Here is a 15935-nt window from a genome sequence, read left to right as displayed (position 1 = left end):
AAAAAAAAAAAGAATCAGCAATTTATAGAAAGAAGAAGCTATAGTCTGTCGGGATATCCAACGCCAACAGGTAGGAGGATATACTCTTGGTTAAGTTTGGGGGATGTGGGGCAATGCACAATGTTGATGAAACTGCAGGTTCACCGGGAAAGAGCCCTCCCTCAGGTTGTGTGTGTGTGTGTGTGTGTGTGTGTGTGTGGTTTTGTGTGTGTGTGTGACAATAAACTGCATAATGGAAGTACATTCAGACAATGCACCTTCAGTAGGGCTTACTGAGAGTTCCATTTCTGGAAAGCCTTTCAAGACTGAGGAATATCAGACTGCGAATCACCGGGAACGGTTCCTTTGCAGCACAGAAGCAATCTCTCTCCCCATCTTCGCGTATGTAATGCATGTCTCTCTCCCTCTCCCCCTCCTCCACCCTCCCCCCATTATAAATCCAGGGGTGGCGGATTTCAGGTTTCGTAATGTTGCATGATGCGATCGGTATTTACCCTAGGATGTACCGGTGGGGAAATTAAAATCATCGAACGCAGTTTTGCCTGGGCTTCCATCAGCATATTCCGGGCCAGTGAGAAGTGGCAAAGGAAACACGCTTGGTGGGAATAACAGAGGAAGCCGATTTCCCTGGTGTGGTCCAGGCACCTATGAGACAATATGCATTTTGTTTTAAAAAGAAGCCACTTGTGATTTGCAACAAAGGTTATCAGTGTAAATGGGAAAGCCTTAATTGCCCAAGAAATACAGGTTCATGTTATATTCATTTGAATCCAGGCAGCCAAGGTTTACAAATGGAAGTGCATTATTCCTCTGGGTGTGTTTCCCTGTCCAATATTTACATTAACCATTTTAATAATCATGTGGGCCTAAAAGATTTGCCAAAAATGGGGAGTAGGGTGAAGAGGGAAAGACAAATGATTAAATCACATCAAATCTTGGGACAAGTAAGTTCCTATTAATTTTGAGGTCCAATTTTGAAATTTTGCTTTAAGATGAATCAACAAATACTCTTATGCAGCATGAATAGTGGCACTTAAGACATATTTTGCACAGGTTCTTTGGACCCACATCAAACAGAGAAGCTGCCTGTGAAACACTGACAGATACTAACGGATCTCAAAGAAATGTAGGTAGTGTCCCTGCCTCCTAATAGCAATCTTGTAGATTCCATTGCAATTCTACTGGTTAATTCCTGGACTGGCAGATTTTACAAGAATGGGATATTTTATTCCTTCTCTCCTGAAGGTACCTAATCAAATATATATTGTCCAAAATAGGGACATTTTAAAATTCACTTAGCTTGGAAAACTAAACAAGCCAATTCTCTGAAATCTCAATCAAAAATATTTAGTAAAGCAAATATTAGTATTGAAAATTAAAACTTTATTTGCTTCCCCATAAGTGAACAGCTTTATGTTAGCACTGTCTGACATCATTGCTTGTTAACTTAAGAACTGATAGCTCTTTTTTTTCCAGATATTCTGATGGCAAATCAAATGGAAGAAAAGAGGAAGCATGACTGCAGATCAGATCAGTTCTCTTTGCGGATTATATTTTCAGTAAAATGTATGGATCTATCTTTACCTTGTTCTTATGTCTAGATCATGAGACTTGACTGAGGCTGTATCCTTATCCTCCATCCATCTATGGCGAACTATAGCCATGCAGCTGACAACATTTTGCAAAATCTCTCGCCTCTAACAGCCTTTCTGAAACTGACTTCCTTGGGTTTCATAATAGGAGTCAGCGTGGTGGGCAACCTCCTGATCTCCATTTTGCTAGTGAAAGATAAGAGCTTGCATAGAGCACCTTACTACTTCCTGTTGGATCTTTGCTGTTCAGATATCCTCAGATCTGCAATTTGTTTCCCATTTGTATTCAACTCTGTCAAAAATGGCTCTACCTGGACTTATGGGACTCTGACTTGCAAAGTGATTGCCTTTCTGGGGGTTTTGTCCTGTTTCCACACTGCTTTCATGCTCTTCTGCATCAGTGTCACCAGATACTTAGCTATCGCCCATCACCGCTTCTATACAAAGAGGCTGACCTTTTGGACGTGTCTGGCTGTGATCTGTATGGTGTGGACTCTATCTGTGGCCATGGCCTTTCCCCCGGTTTTAGATGTGGGCACTTACTCATTCATTAGGGAGGAAGATCAATGCACCTTCCAACACCGCTCCTTCAGGGCTAATGATTCCTTAGGATTTATGCTGCTTCTTGCTCTCATCCTCCTAGCCACACAGCTTGTCTACCTCAAGCTGATATTTTTCGTCCATGATCGAAGGAAAATGAAGCCAGTCCAGTTTGTAGCAGCAGTCAGCCAGAACTGGACTTTTCATGGTCCTGGAGCCAGTGGCCAGGCAGCTGCCAATTGGCTAGCAGGATTTGGAAGGGGTCCCACACCACCCACCTTGCTGGGCATCAGGCAAAATGCAAACACCACAGGCAGAAGAAGGCTATTGGTCTTAGACGAGTTCAAAATGGAGAAAAGAATCAGCAGAATGTTCTATATAATGACTTTTCTCTTTCTAACCTTGTGGGGCCCCTACCTGGTGGCCTGTTATTGGAGAGTTTTCGCAAGAGGGCCTGTAGTACCGGGGGGATTTCTAACAGCTGCTGTCTGGATGAGTTTTGCCCAAGCAGGAATCAATCCTTTTGTCTGCATTTTCTCCAACAGGGAGCTGAGGCGCTGTTTCAGCACAACCCTTCTTTACTGCAGAAAATCCAGGTTACCAAGGGAACCTTACTGTGTTATATGAGGGAGCATCTGTAAATCTTTAGCCTTGTGAAAACTAACCTTCTCTGCTGAGCAATTGTGGCCCATAGCCATATCTTGAGAAGAAATTCAAGAATGGAATCAGCAGTTTTAAGGATTTGGGCAACATTCTGCAGTCTTTGCAATAGTTCACCTATAATCCTGTTTTAAATCTCAGAGTGATCCTGCTGACTGCCAGCAAAGGTTTGTAATTAAGAAAGGACTGAACCACTGCCCTAAGTTTCTTTATGTGGTCAAAAACTAGATAATGAAAGTAGCAGGTGCTAAGTATCAGTGCTAAATGCTCTGTATGTCACAACATATGAAAAAACATCAAAAAACAATTAGCATTGGACATCATAATAAATTAAGTTGACATGAGGTAAATGTGTTGATAAAAACTAATTTTAGAAGTTTGAAGACTTTAAAACATTTCATACTATTATTGTTTTGCAAAGACTAAAATATTTGGGGACTTAAAGTACTGTAATCCACTAAAGATGTGCCAATGAATTATTGGAATATCATACTTTAAAAACCGCCTTGTAAGTTCCGGGGAGCATTCCAAAGCAGTATATTGGTTCCAATTAGAGTTTACTTTTTTGTATTAATACATTGCTATTTCTAAATACCACTTTCCTTATCTACTAGTAAGATTGCTAGCATTGAACTGTGTTATGTGGTTTTTGTTGATTTGGTATAAAGTTTTTCCAATTCATTTATATTTTACAAATGCTAGATATTGGTCTGGGAGGCAACATTAATGGTACCAGCCTGTCACAACTGAGCAGTTCTAATAATGCAGAATAAACACATGTTGCCTTAAAGGGTTATCTAGTATCCTTCATCTTATTTAGCATTGGAGCAAATAGTCAAGGGAAATCGAATCAGTAACTGGTCATGGTCATGCATCTGAAAGTGCATGGAAGATCATTTAGTACTTTTTCCTTTTTTCTCACATGGTTTGAAACTTAAAGTGCACATCACTGAAATAATGAGATTTTCTTTTGAGGTGTGCTACCCTTCCTAGAGTGTTCTAAGAAGCAGGCAGTTGATGTATGTTTATATTTTAAGTCAGCTGTCAAGGGGAGACCACAGCCTTAGTATGACATCCTGCACAATTTGTGAAGCATTTATTCTACTGAAGGCACAGTCTTGTTTATACTTTCTGCACATTCAGTGTATTGGTCATTTAAATTATTTCAGTTTTAACTTGTGAAAGCTTATAATATGATTTCTGGTATTTTAGAAATACATTAGAGTCTGTGAGTCTCATTCTTTAAGATACAGATGTGTGAACTTCAATATAAAGTTGCATTTGCCAAAATTTACCCGTGTAGCCTGTTAATTTTCTTGAAATAAGTTTTACATTTTTGGCACTTAACAGCTTTTTTTGAATCTGGGCGGCAAGCACAAACTAGAAAGACTAGCTTTATTATGGTTTTGTTTTTTGATTCTTGTAGCTACTATATTCCAGACTGGAAATGTATGAATGATAATCAACATAATGCTGATAAACTGACATAATATTATCTTTAAAAGCATTATTTGGTAGTTTACTATAATCATCCCTCTATTATTCTTAAATACCAGTAGTATTTAGAGATGTGTACCTGTTTAGTTAATTGGCTCAGAATTTTAATATAAATATCACACTTTAATTTGGAGCATAGTACCATAGAAATTTGGGGTTCTAAATATACAACTTGTAAGAATGGTTTACACCAACATTATGACAAAACTAGAAAAAGTTATTATTTTTGTTTGCTTTCTGTTGTTTTGTTCATTGGTTGGTTTTTGTGAAGTTTTTTTTTTTTTTTGGTATTTGATAATTAAGATTAGGAATCTAATAGAACAGAAATCCTATTGCTATAGTACTTCTGTAAAGAGAGTATCAATATAAGTAAGGAAAATAAATCAATGAAATATTTTGATGATATATGCAACTATTCAGTTTTGCTCATATAAGGACAGCTCAAGCCATGAATTAGTGAGCATTCTGACCTCATTTTTACTTTACACCAAAGTTGATTAGATCTGAGACAAAGTTTAATGCACAACAGTGAGTTGGATCTAGCAATAAAGTCTCCTTGGTACTGAAATCATTGTCTAAAATAAAGGAAATCTTATCAAAAAAGATGTTCTGATAACATTGTGATTGCAACTCAAAAAAATTTACAGTAGAAACGTAATTGCAATGATGATAATGGTTAACTTTGCTTAGATGTTCAAATATCACCAGCAATCAGTAGAAAATTCAGCAATAATCTTAAGACTAGAGAGAACAGGTTCACCATTGCATAGACAAGAAAACAGATATGGGTTAAGAGTCGGGGATTGAGGAGTCAAGAGCAAGGGCCACGTGAAGCTTCCCGACTCCACTGAGCTATTTGGAATAACCGATTCCCACAGTTTTGGTAAGTGACCAGCCCCAGTGATCAGTGAGTCAGGCTGAACTGCAGTGACTTTAAGCCTACTCCTGACTAAGTTGGCATTTGCAGGTCAAGCAGGAAGCAGTTGACAAGACACATCCTCAGTGAATCAATGCCATTTGTAACTCAACTGGTAACAGTGGTAATCAAACAATATAAAAGGCTACTTCAGTGTCTTAATGACCAAATCACATTATCTATTTTAACACTCATTCCAAAATTCAGTATTTAATGTAATTAATCTTTAATCCATAAAAATACATTCCCACTGTAGCAGGACAGGGGGTGTCCAACTTCCCTGTGAGACTGATTATCAATAATAATGTGTCCCTCTTGGACTTAGCACACATCTGAGATGAATGGTCTTTAAATTGTTTTTCATAATAGTGATGATATGTTTGCTTGGATACGTCTGTACTATTTCATCTGGTTCATTTTGCACATAATAGATTTATTTGTGAGATGCCTGGCTGAAGCTAGGCATTCAGTTTGCGACTGTGGAATCCTATGCAGGTATTAACCAAGGCAGAAAGAGGTGAGTAACTTGACCAGTTCTCCACTGAGACCCTATCTAAATAACACAAAATTAACCATAGTGATTAGATGAAAAAAATTATTTGTAGATAGGATAACCTATTGACTCAATTATCTTTTGCAGATATCAGCAGGTTGGATTTCAACACCATGATTGTCTACACAAGTTAACTGATTTATGATTGTTAACACATAAATATGGCCACTTATCCACTTGCCTCAAATTCCTTGAATGCTACCTGAATTGTTTGTTCATTTATTTACTTACTCAACAAATATGTGCTGGGTGCTGGGCTTGGTGCTGAGTGCATAGTGGAAAACAAAGCGGAACAGTCTCTCATTTAGATTTTTTAATCTAGTGGGAAAGAAATAATAAATACATAGTAGCAATGAGTTTTGAGTGTTGATATGGTAAAAATTCCTAAGAAGAACTTGGTCATAATGGCCATAAATGCACTGTTCTCCATTTTCACTTCAGGGCCTTATCATCTTTCTTTGCCCAGTGTTATTTGGGATCTCATATATATTACACATACTCCCTCAACTGAGAGGGAACCCCCTTATTCTATTCAAAGCACCAGGAACCTTTCACCCACACTTAGACGAATCACCATGTTGTATTTTAGAACCAGCTCCCATGTAGTTAATTCTATCTTCATAATAACAGCAAAACCTAAATTTTCCCTTCCAAAGTTAACTTCATATCCCAACTATCCACTTCCAAAACAGAGATATTTCAATTTCTTCAAGAGACATGGAGGTGTCTTTTCTGACATACTCTTATCTTCCTGCAAGATAGGATGAAAATGCATGGGTAAAATGCAATCAAAGGAATGACTTATTTGTGTGCATCTTACGATGACTTGCAGGGACCCTCCCAAGTTACTTGTGAAACAGGGTGCATATCTTTTATCATTAAAGCATGCCACCCCTTCAATATTTTTATTGCTCCTTAATTGGAATACAATAAAACTCCCTAATCGCCTATCAGCTGAAAAGTTGGTTTGCCCTCCAAAATGTACTTCTATTGCAAGTACGATGAAACTGATTTATAACCATACAGATTATATTTTTCAGCTAAACTGTCACAATGAGTTGGGTTGCACCTGGGATTACTGTAGGACGGTTGCAAACAGAGCCAAAACTCTTCACTTCTGTGTATTCACTATTGGATACATTTACTGGGTTTCATTATTTCATGCCATGTGTAGCATAGGCTGTATTATTATTAAAACAAAAGCAGTTTGCATTAATTTCTTATTAAAAAGAAAAGAAAGAAGCTAAGATGATAAATGGTAATATTTCAAATACTGGCTAAAGACATTAATCAAGGTAGATGGTAACCAGAATTGTCAGATATTTATGGTTCTAAAATCTTGTGAATTTATTGTTCTATGCAAAAATAGATCATTTTCATGTTTGTTAATATTCTCTTATGAATATTTTAAATGGAAATTGCAGGATATACTAAGAATTGTTTACTGCTGTAATTTTTTGTTGTTATTGTCAACTGTGGGCATGTCAGCGTTCTGTGAGTTTCCTGATTCCCTCAGAAACTTTTTTTACACCACATTAAAAAGGTAGAATTGTTCAGTTTTGAGGCAAAAATTCATAATTAGTCTGTATAGTGGTTAAAGTGAAAATAACATTTGCAAATGTCTGGAATTTGTTTTTTGGCCATCAGTCAAAATAGTAAAATAAGTTAAAGGCATATTTGAATTGGAGCAATGTAGAGAGAAGTTTTTGTTGTTGTTTGGTTTTTTTTTTGATAACTTTTTTTGCCTAATGCTGCAATGTAACGGGCTCTAAATAATATATTAAAACCAAAAAGCTTTAACTGTATGAAAAGATTATATAAACAAGTCCTGGTTTTTAAAATGGGGCAGGAGTTTTACATCATCCCTTTTTGCCAAAGGGATGATGTCCATTAGCTGCTCAATCCCTTTGGGTTAAAAGGCTTTTAAAGCCAGTTTTTCTCTCACCATAGCAGGCAGTTGTGACAAGGGCTGGCTCCCTGAGGAAAGCAAGGAGAATGTGTTTCCCTCTGAGTAATTGAAAAAAAAAAAAAGCCTCAAAGCCTCAGGTGGTTTGGGGTTTGGAATTATTCACACCTGACATTCACAGCCGCCTCCTTGGCTTCTGGGGACAGAGGACAACATCATGGTCAGAAAGACCTAGGTTCCAAGTTCAGTTTGGAGGCAGAAAGCAATTCCTTTTTCTTCTCTCTGTGTTTGGAAAATAATAGATTATTGACCCAAATATTAAAACTGATACTATAATGCGTTTCCTGGTTTGTGTGGTTTTGACAGACAATAAAGTAACATTTCACTTATAAGGGTATTCAAGATTATTGAATAAGGAAGCAAGTCATTCATTATCCCACAATATAAGGAAGATGACTATAATCCTACAATATAAGGAAAAGTGATTATAATTTTTAAAGCTGAATTGACGCTTGAGCTTGAACTAGCTAAAGTTAATTAATTGTTTCTTTTCTTAGCTTTCAGGGGAAAAATCTGACTAAATAGATGGAAAAAAAGAGTTTGATCTTTTTCATCCAAAAAATTAAAAGTTAAAATATCATTTTCTTCCATGAAAAAGGGAATTTTTGAACATTTTTCTGAAGCATTTTTACTTAGACATAATTCAGTACAACAATCATTTATTGCACATCTACTGCATGCGTGATTTTGGCCAAGGTATTTAACCTTTCTATAAAAAGTGGACTGCAATGGGACATATGTCCTCGGGTTTTTGAGAGGATTCAGGGAGTGTGCATCCTTGTGAAGCCCTTAGCAGAGTGTGGCATCTTAAATAAATGGTATTTTTTACTGAGTATGAGGGGCTGGCCCTCTCGTGGTTCACCATGTAGCAGCAGAGATGCCAACAAATTATGAGACGATGTGCTGAGTACTGTAAAGACGATATGTAAGATAAGTGTTCAAGGAACACAAACAAGCAATGAACTCTGTGAAAGTGGGAGCAGGAAGGCGAGATAGAAAAGGTGGCACTTGAACTCAGTCTTGAAGGAAAATTTTAATTTAATATGCTTGACAAAGTCGAGAAAGCCGTTTCAGATAGAGGGAATAACAAGGTGAGCAAAAGGCAATGAGATATGAAAGCTCATGATATTTTCAACATAGGGATTCACTAATCAGAGAAGTTTATGTGGTGTAGCTGGGATTTAGGTACTGAACTGGGAAGGCCAGCATGGTGTAGAGGTTAAAAAGCGGGACATTTGGAGATTTAAGTCCTTATTCTGGCCCTTACTAGCTCTATGGTCTTAAACAAATCAGTTAAACTCTTTGAGTCTCAATTTGCTGATCTCTAAACTGAGGAATAAGTAGTAGCAACATTTTAAGATTTGCTTTGAAGATTAAATGAGATTAAAACATAACTATTATTTATTAAGTACTTACTATGTACCAAGCTCTGTTCTGAACACTTTTCATATATTAACTCAGTTGATTATCACAGTAATTAGATGCTGTGATTATCTATACTTTGCAAATGAAGAAACTAAAGCACAGAGAAGTTAAGTAACTTGCACAAGTTGGCAAAGCATAGCTGTAAAGCACTTAGTACAGTAACCAGCACATTGTGAACTTCGGTAAATTCTGGCTATTGTTACTGTCATTACTGCTGCTACTGCTGGTTTTGTTTTGTTTTGTTTTTGTTTTGTTTTCTTTTGTTCTTTTTAGATAGCTGACCAAGGTTACAGACTAATGGGAGCAGAAGTGACAGAGCAGAAACAGAGCTCCCAGCCTTCAGAATTCAGCTTCACCTTGCTGCGCTCTCTCTCCTTTCCCACTGAGAATCTGAAGGAAGTAAAGAATAGTAGTTCTAATATCCCTCTCCGCTTTCATATAGGATTGTATTATTGCAGAAATAGGAGAATCTATTTGATTTTTCAAATAACTTTTTAGAAGAACGTTGTTTAGATTTTAAAAGTGGGCTACACGGTTCACACCAGGTGGGGAGTTTACCTACATCCGGTTCATATTCTTCAGTACTAAATCAATTTTGTCACATACTATGTAAAGTGGAGATTTAAAGTTGATGATAATCATAGGCTGGGTACAGTCTTTTCTTGGAGTCTGTCAAGTCTCCCTTTAAAGCTCCACCTTCCAGGACCATTATTCCCAGTCCATGTCCAAACTAACTACACCTCTTTCCCTACTCTGATGTTGCTCTACAGCCTTCTGTAACACTAGTGTTTGTAGCTATATATAGTAAAGGGATAATTCATGGAGAATACAATGGCAGAATTACCCCATAAGTACTGTTTGCTTGGTATTTGCACATCACATGGTTTCCCCACTTTTCTAACTCTTGACCCGTGGTCAGCTGTTAACACACCTGGTCCTTCGTCACCGCATTTTTGTAGGCTGTTGTTTTGGCCATTTGAACCTCTTGCTTTCATTCCACTTGGGCTGGGCTTCCTTCTTTTTATCTGACCTCTTGCTTTACTTCTTACCGGCATCTTAAATAAATGGTATTTTTTACTGTGTCTGTGGGGCTGGCCCTCTCATAGTTCACCATCTAGAAGCAGAGACATCAACAAATTGTGAGACAATGTGAGAAGTGCCATAAAGAAGATACGTGAGATAAGTGTTAAAGGAACTCTTGTATCAAGGTAGTTCCAACTTCTAACATAATAGTTGCTGGCTTCCTCCCATGCCAGCTTGGTGCTGTCTGTGGTCTCAGTAAACACAGCTTCTATTTAATTACCTTACGCAGTCAAGAAAAGCATGTCAGCCTGAATGTTAGACAGTGGGCTGCTGATCAGCTACAGGGCAAGGTCAGTTCACTTGACCTCTTAGTCCCTTCAACTGTATAATAAAGGGGTCGAGTTCTAAAATTCCACTGGCTTGAAAAAAATCTATGATTTGCCCATCTGGGTCACTGATATTCCCCCGATATAAGTGACATGGCTATTCTGAATCAACATAACTTCCCACAGCTGACACTGGTCCACTGAAAGCCACTTCCTATGTATAGTACTCCAGCTAACTAGGTTTCTACCTAAGCAGTTGTAGGCCCAAAGTGATCCCTGCTTGTTGATATCAACACTGGAGAATGTCTACAGCACATTAAAATATTCTTTCACTGGGATTCTGCTTTATTCATGTGCCAACTTCATAAGAGCGCTTTTAATTTTCATCAGACAGACTTGATGCTCTGCTTCCATTTCAGATGACTAAATTATGGATATTTGTGCCCCATTATTTCTTTGTATTCTATTCCTTGTATTTTGTATGTTCTCTCTCCAATTATAAATATGTTATAAATAGTTCATGGATTTCTTTTAGAGGGTATCAAACCTGTTTCAAGTTTCTGTTTCAAACACACAAACCAAAAAATTTAGGAAGATGTTTTAATACCACCACAGTTTTTGATTACAGAAGGACCCATTTTTGAATGGATACTTACTAAGCACCTACTTTATACAAGGAGTTCCACAGGGTTGTTAATAAATCCTTTGATCAAACCTGCTACTGGCTTCGGTTTTAGTTTCAGAGACTTGCAAACTGAACATAAATCTAGTTTTCTTTTTATAGATGCTTTTGCTATGCCTACCATTCATTAAAAAAATGACTTTTAAATTTAACCCAGTGCAAAAGTGCATACTATTTTTAATTACACACAAGGCTTAGATTTAAATGTCTATAATTAATAGTACATTTTTATTGATACTTTCTGATTTATATTTTAAAATGATTTATTTTGAAACATTCTTTTTGTATTTTGCATCTAGCAGCTTGTTGACTTTTAACTAGAAAAGATATTCTTACCATGGTAGTAACTTTTTATCTACTATTAAAAATAAGGAAGTTGGTAGGTAATATAGTAGAGAAAATAATCATGCATCCTAGAATTTATAATTCAAAGAAACAAGTGTTCCTCTTTTTAGATGGTCTTGATACACCCACAGAGCACTGGATATTCGGAACAATTATTGCCATCAATGTTTCTGGATATAATGCAACTGAGTTTCTTGATGCAGAAAGAACCTGTATTCTTCTCTGTGGTGCTATTATTTGTTATGCCTGGAAGGTCTTGAGCATTTTCTGTAGTGCATGAGCTCCAGTGCTTTGTGTTTCCATCATGGGCATAAAAAACTGTCATTTTCAGAAAGAAAAAAAAAAGAAGAAGAGAGAAACACATTTTCTACTGTATTGAGTCTTACTGAGAAAGATTTGCTGTTATAATTTTAAAGCCAATTTAAATTGTATGTACATGAAAAAATAGATTCTCATAAATATTCAACTGAGAAACATTCTATTTTAAACCAACTAAAACTATACTTATATCGATAATCATGATCAATTATAATGTGTTCATCATAAGGATGAGGAGGAATATAATAAAGGAAATAGGAGACCCAGCTTCTTGCCTCAGATGCTTCTCCTTGGCAGAAGACTGAAAAACATAGTTAAATATATTTCACCATTAGCAGCAGAAACCAGGATGTACCACATACATAATCACCAAAGAGAAGTTACATAAAGAAATAAGAGAATGGTAGGCACCAGTGATACTCGAAAAAAAAATTATGAGTAGGAGAGTTTGAAAAGTTTGAAAGTAATTTTTAACAAAGGATGAGGCCAATTTTTTAAGTGGTTTAGAATTTGACCCCACTCTTTAAGAACCTTCAGTGTCTATTATATATCTGGGACCAAATTCAAGGCCCATTAGTAAGATCCTTTATGATATAGCTTTATTTTTATCTATCCAGATCATTCTCTCATTCTTTTCTGTTTTCCATTCTTTATCACCATTCCATAAATAAACACACACACACACACACACACACACACACTCTCTCCTACTTCTTTTTTATTTTTTTAAATACTTCAAGTTCTAGGGTACATGTGCACAACGTGCAGGTTTGCTACATATGTATACATGTGCCATGTTGGCGTGCTGCACCCATTCACTCGTCATTTACATTAGGTATATCTCCTAATGCTATCCCTCTCCCCTTCCCCCTCCCCACAATAGGCCCCGGCACACACCCCTACTTCTACCGGCATGTAGATACATACTTCTCCTTCTCTCCCAAGCTATCCAACTCAATCTATAGGCCCATTGGCCTTTAATCACTTTGACCCACAAATTAATTTCTCAATTTTCTGCATGCCAAAATTATATGTAATCAGTATGTGGCTTTACATGATGAGATGGAGTTCTCTAATTGCTTCAGATTTCTCTAGTAAGATTGTAAGCTCATGGGCCTTTTCTTCTACCTATTTCCTATTCCCACAAAGTATCCTAACTTAATACTAGGCAATAAGTAAATGTTTAATATGGAGAAATATTATTTACATATGATAGAAGAGAAAAAATACTAATTCAAAAAATTGTCCTATCTTTCTATCTCTTTTACTGGCACTCTTTTTGCCCTTGTCCCAGTTGAGATGCTAATTCAAATATTATGTCCAGAACAGGTGAGGTCAGTAAGGGAGGAGAGAGAAAAAAATAAAATCTGTGATTACAATCTATATAAGCCTCTCCTCTCCCCTTTATGAATGAATATACTAAAATATTTTAACGAAAAAAGAACTTTAAAATTTTCTTTAATGATGATGAATTCTAAACTATTCATACTTTGTCACCTCACTCCCTTATGATTGGTTTCAGACAAATGGCCTACAGAATCAGAAAGGCTATATGACATTTTCTTTATAGCTGCAATTTTCATATAAACACGCTAAGCAATATTGAAGCAATATGTTCAACTTTTATAAGACATATTTTTATTTTAGGACATTTTTCACATTCAACGATATTCACAGATGGGGAACATTTTATTAATCAAGGATATCTCTTAATCTATGCTTCAGTAAGGACCTAAATTAGACTCCATTTAATAGATAATTCATTGCAACTTCAAAAAGTCATCATTTAGAAATCAGTTAAGTTCTAGTAGAAATTTTTTAAAGCCACACTTGCACAGATTACTGAGAACAAGATCAAGAACAAGAGTTATGCTTATCAAGTATAAAATACTGCCTTAACATCCATATATGTTCCCCAATAATTGAAATAAATTTATAAAATGTATTATAGAATAACCCAATTTTTATCAGACGTTTCAAATAGAGTGATTGAAAAATCCCTCTGAAACATCATTAAGAATGAGTCCATAATTTCATATTCCATTTCATGTGTTAAGAACATTAACCTAATAGCAACTGAATTTTTAATATATATCTAAGTATACTTTAGAATAATTTTGTTTCATTTCAAATAGATTACAGGCTGTTAACATAAATGCTGTTGAGTTTGGTGTATAATGGCACGCGCTACTTTTATTGAATTATTGTTATCATGATCATAGTTATTTTAAGTCATAAAAAATGGGGACAATTTGGGTGTCAGTTGGACATAAGAGTAAGAAAGGCTTATAATCTTAGTTTATCTGAGACATGAACACCCTGGGTATTTATCAGTGATAAAACTGGATACTTGGATTTCTTGATTTCACAATTTTTTTTTAAAGCAAATGTTGTAAGTTCTAGGTGAACATAAGCCCATTTTTAAAGCTAATACCTTTTTTATACTAAAACCTTCAGTTTCAAAGTTCATCAGAGAATTAAATAATTGTTAGAACCAGGGACAAATAATTATAACCTTTGATTTTGTTAAAGGGTTATGAACTGAATGTCTTTCTCTATTCAGTTAACTGAACTTGGCTATGGTTTGGAATACTGAAGAAGGGATCATAAAGATTTTTCAATTGTTGTAAATCACTTTTCATTCACTCATTCAACAAATATTTATGCACCACCTACATATGTATCTTACATTATACATACTAATCTGGACAGCTGATTGTCTCAACTCCAAAAAAAATTTTACCTTTTTAAAAAGTATTTTAGTAACTAACGTTCCAACTCTAGCTTTTAGATTTTAATCATTAAAGAAGATAAAAATCATCCTACATATTCATACCTGAAACACCTTGTTTCTCAAATCAGGAAAGCAAGTGCTTTATTCTATTAAAAATGATTGGATTCTGGGCGTCTTAATTTAAGCAAAAGACCAGTTATATCATAAAAGTGCATTTTACAGAAAAATGTAAATAAGGGAATAAGACCTTTGGCTTCTAAGCCTACAGAGGTTCCCAACTATGTGGGGATGTGGTTTTATGCAGTGATGCAATGAAGTGATTTGGCTAACCAGCTCCCCAAGCTTCCAGATAGAAGTTAAGTTTCAGCAACATACCAAGAGTATTCATCTATTAGGACTGTGTTGTTTGGTATATTCTGAATTTGGTAAAAAGGAAATGAATTATTATTGATTTTATTTGCATTGGTTTTTAAATCACAAGGAAAGATGCCAAAAAAATGGACAATAGGGATTTATTTTTTAGCTTAGGCGTACCTACCCTGAAGCAAAGCCACATTTTCCATAAATACAGTCAGTGCTGGACAAGCATATGAGAAGAGCAGACTTGTGGCTGGACGGGATTCTATGCTGGTCACTGAGCATAGTACAACACTGTGGATCCGGGAGGACTGAGAGTGACCCATGGTAGCATCAATCCCCTTCAACAGTCAAGTAACTTTTTATTTTTGCAACTTTAACAAGCTGACACTGAAGTGGAGGTAAGATGAGAGACAAATTGGGCTCATTAGAAAGCAGAAGAAATTTATGAACACCTTTTATTTCTCTGGAGCTACTTCTATCTCTCCAGACCGCAATTCACCTGCCTTCCTTTTATTAAAGGGCTAAAGCCTAATATCAGGCTGCCTCCATCATGTCACTGCCACACACATCAGCAGTTGTTTTTTAGGTCAAGAGGTTCAAATGGCTGTTTTGAACGACCATTGCCAATATAAGCATTTCTCTACTGAATTTACTTTAAACTATTCTTCTATTTTGCACAAATTGATATTGCTTTTACTTTGAATTTCTGTATTATTTCAAAACTTTTTGTGAACATCTTTTTTTAAGAAACTCAGATCCAATTACACTGCATTCACTTTTGAAGAAGGTACATTGAAAAATTGCAATTTCCTATTTCTTTTTCTTTGTCACCATTATACAGACTTGAAATTGTTAGGTGCCTCTTCTTTGTAAAGAATTTACCATAAAATTAAGATTTTTCCAGGCTATTGTGGCATAAGGGATCTAGATAAATCCGTGTGTGAATGGAAGCCCACAGAAGGGCACATCAGTGGCCACAAAAGCAAGGCCTCCCACCC

General features: G+C 36.1%; 1 protein-coding gene across 7 annotated transcripts in view; it reads left to right on the top strand.

The window, feature by feature from the left end:
* The window catches only part of GPR85 (G protein-coupled receptor 85), a 7280-nt gene extending 1332 nt beyond the window's left edge, over window positions 1–5948 (top strand). The window contains exons 1-3 of one of the 7 annotated variants that reach the window (XM_011967091.1): window positions 1–70; window positions 264–381; window positions 1477–5948. In XM_011967091.1, coding sequence (XP_011822481.1) covers window positions 1647–2759 — 1113 coding nt within the window. In that variant the 5' untranslated portion in view covers window positions 1–70; window positions 264–381; window positions 1477–1646 and the 3' untranslated portion in view covers window positions 2760–5948. Of the gene's footprint in view, window positions 382–1476 lie in introns of all 7 variants that reach the window. The other 6 variants (XM_011967092.1, XM_011967090.1, XM_011967089.1 and 3 more) reach the window with 6 other exon arrangements.
* The last annotated feature ends 9987 nt before the right edge of the window (window positions 5949–15935 follow it).

Source organism: Mandrillus leucophaeus, unplaced genomic scaffold (assembly GCF_000951045.1).
Source record: "Mandrillus leucophaeus isolate KB7577 unplaced genomic scaffold, Mleu.le_1.0 Scaffold787, whole genome shotgun sequence".
Classification (NCBI taxonomy): Eukaryota; Metazoa; Chordata; class Mammalia; order Primates; family Cercopithecidae; genus Mandrillus; species Mandrillus leucophaeus.
The sequence above is the reverse complement of the archived record's forward strand: the minus strand, read 5'-3'. Positions and strand labels throughout refer to the sequence as shown.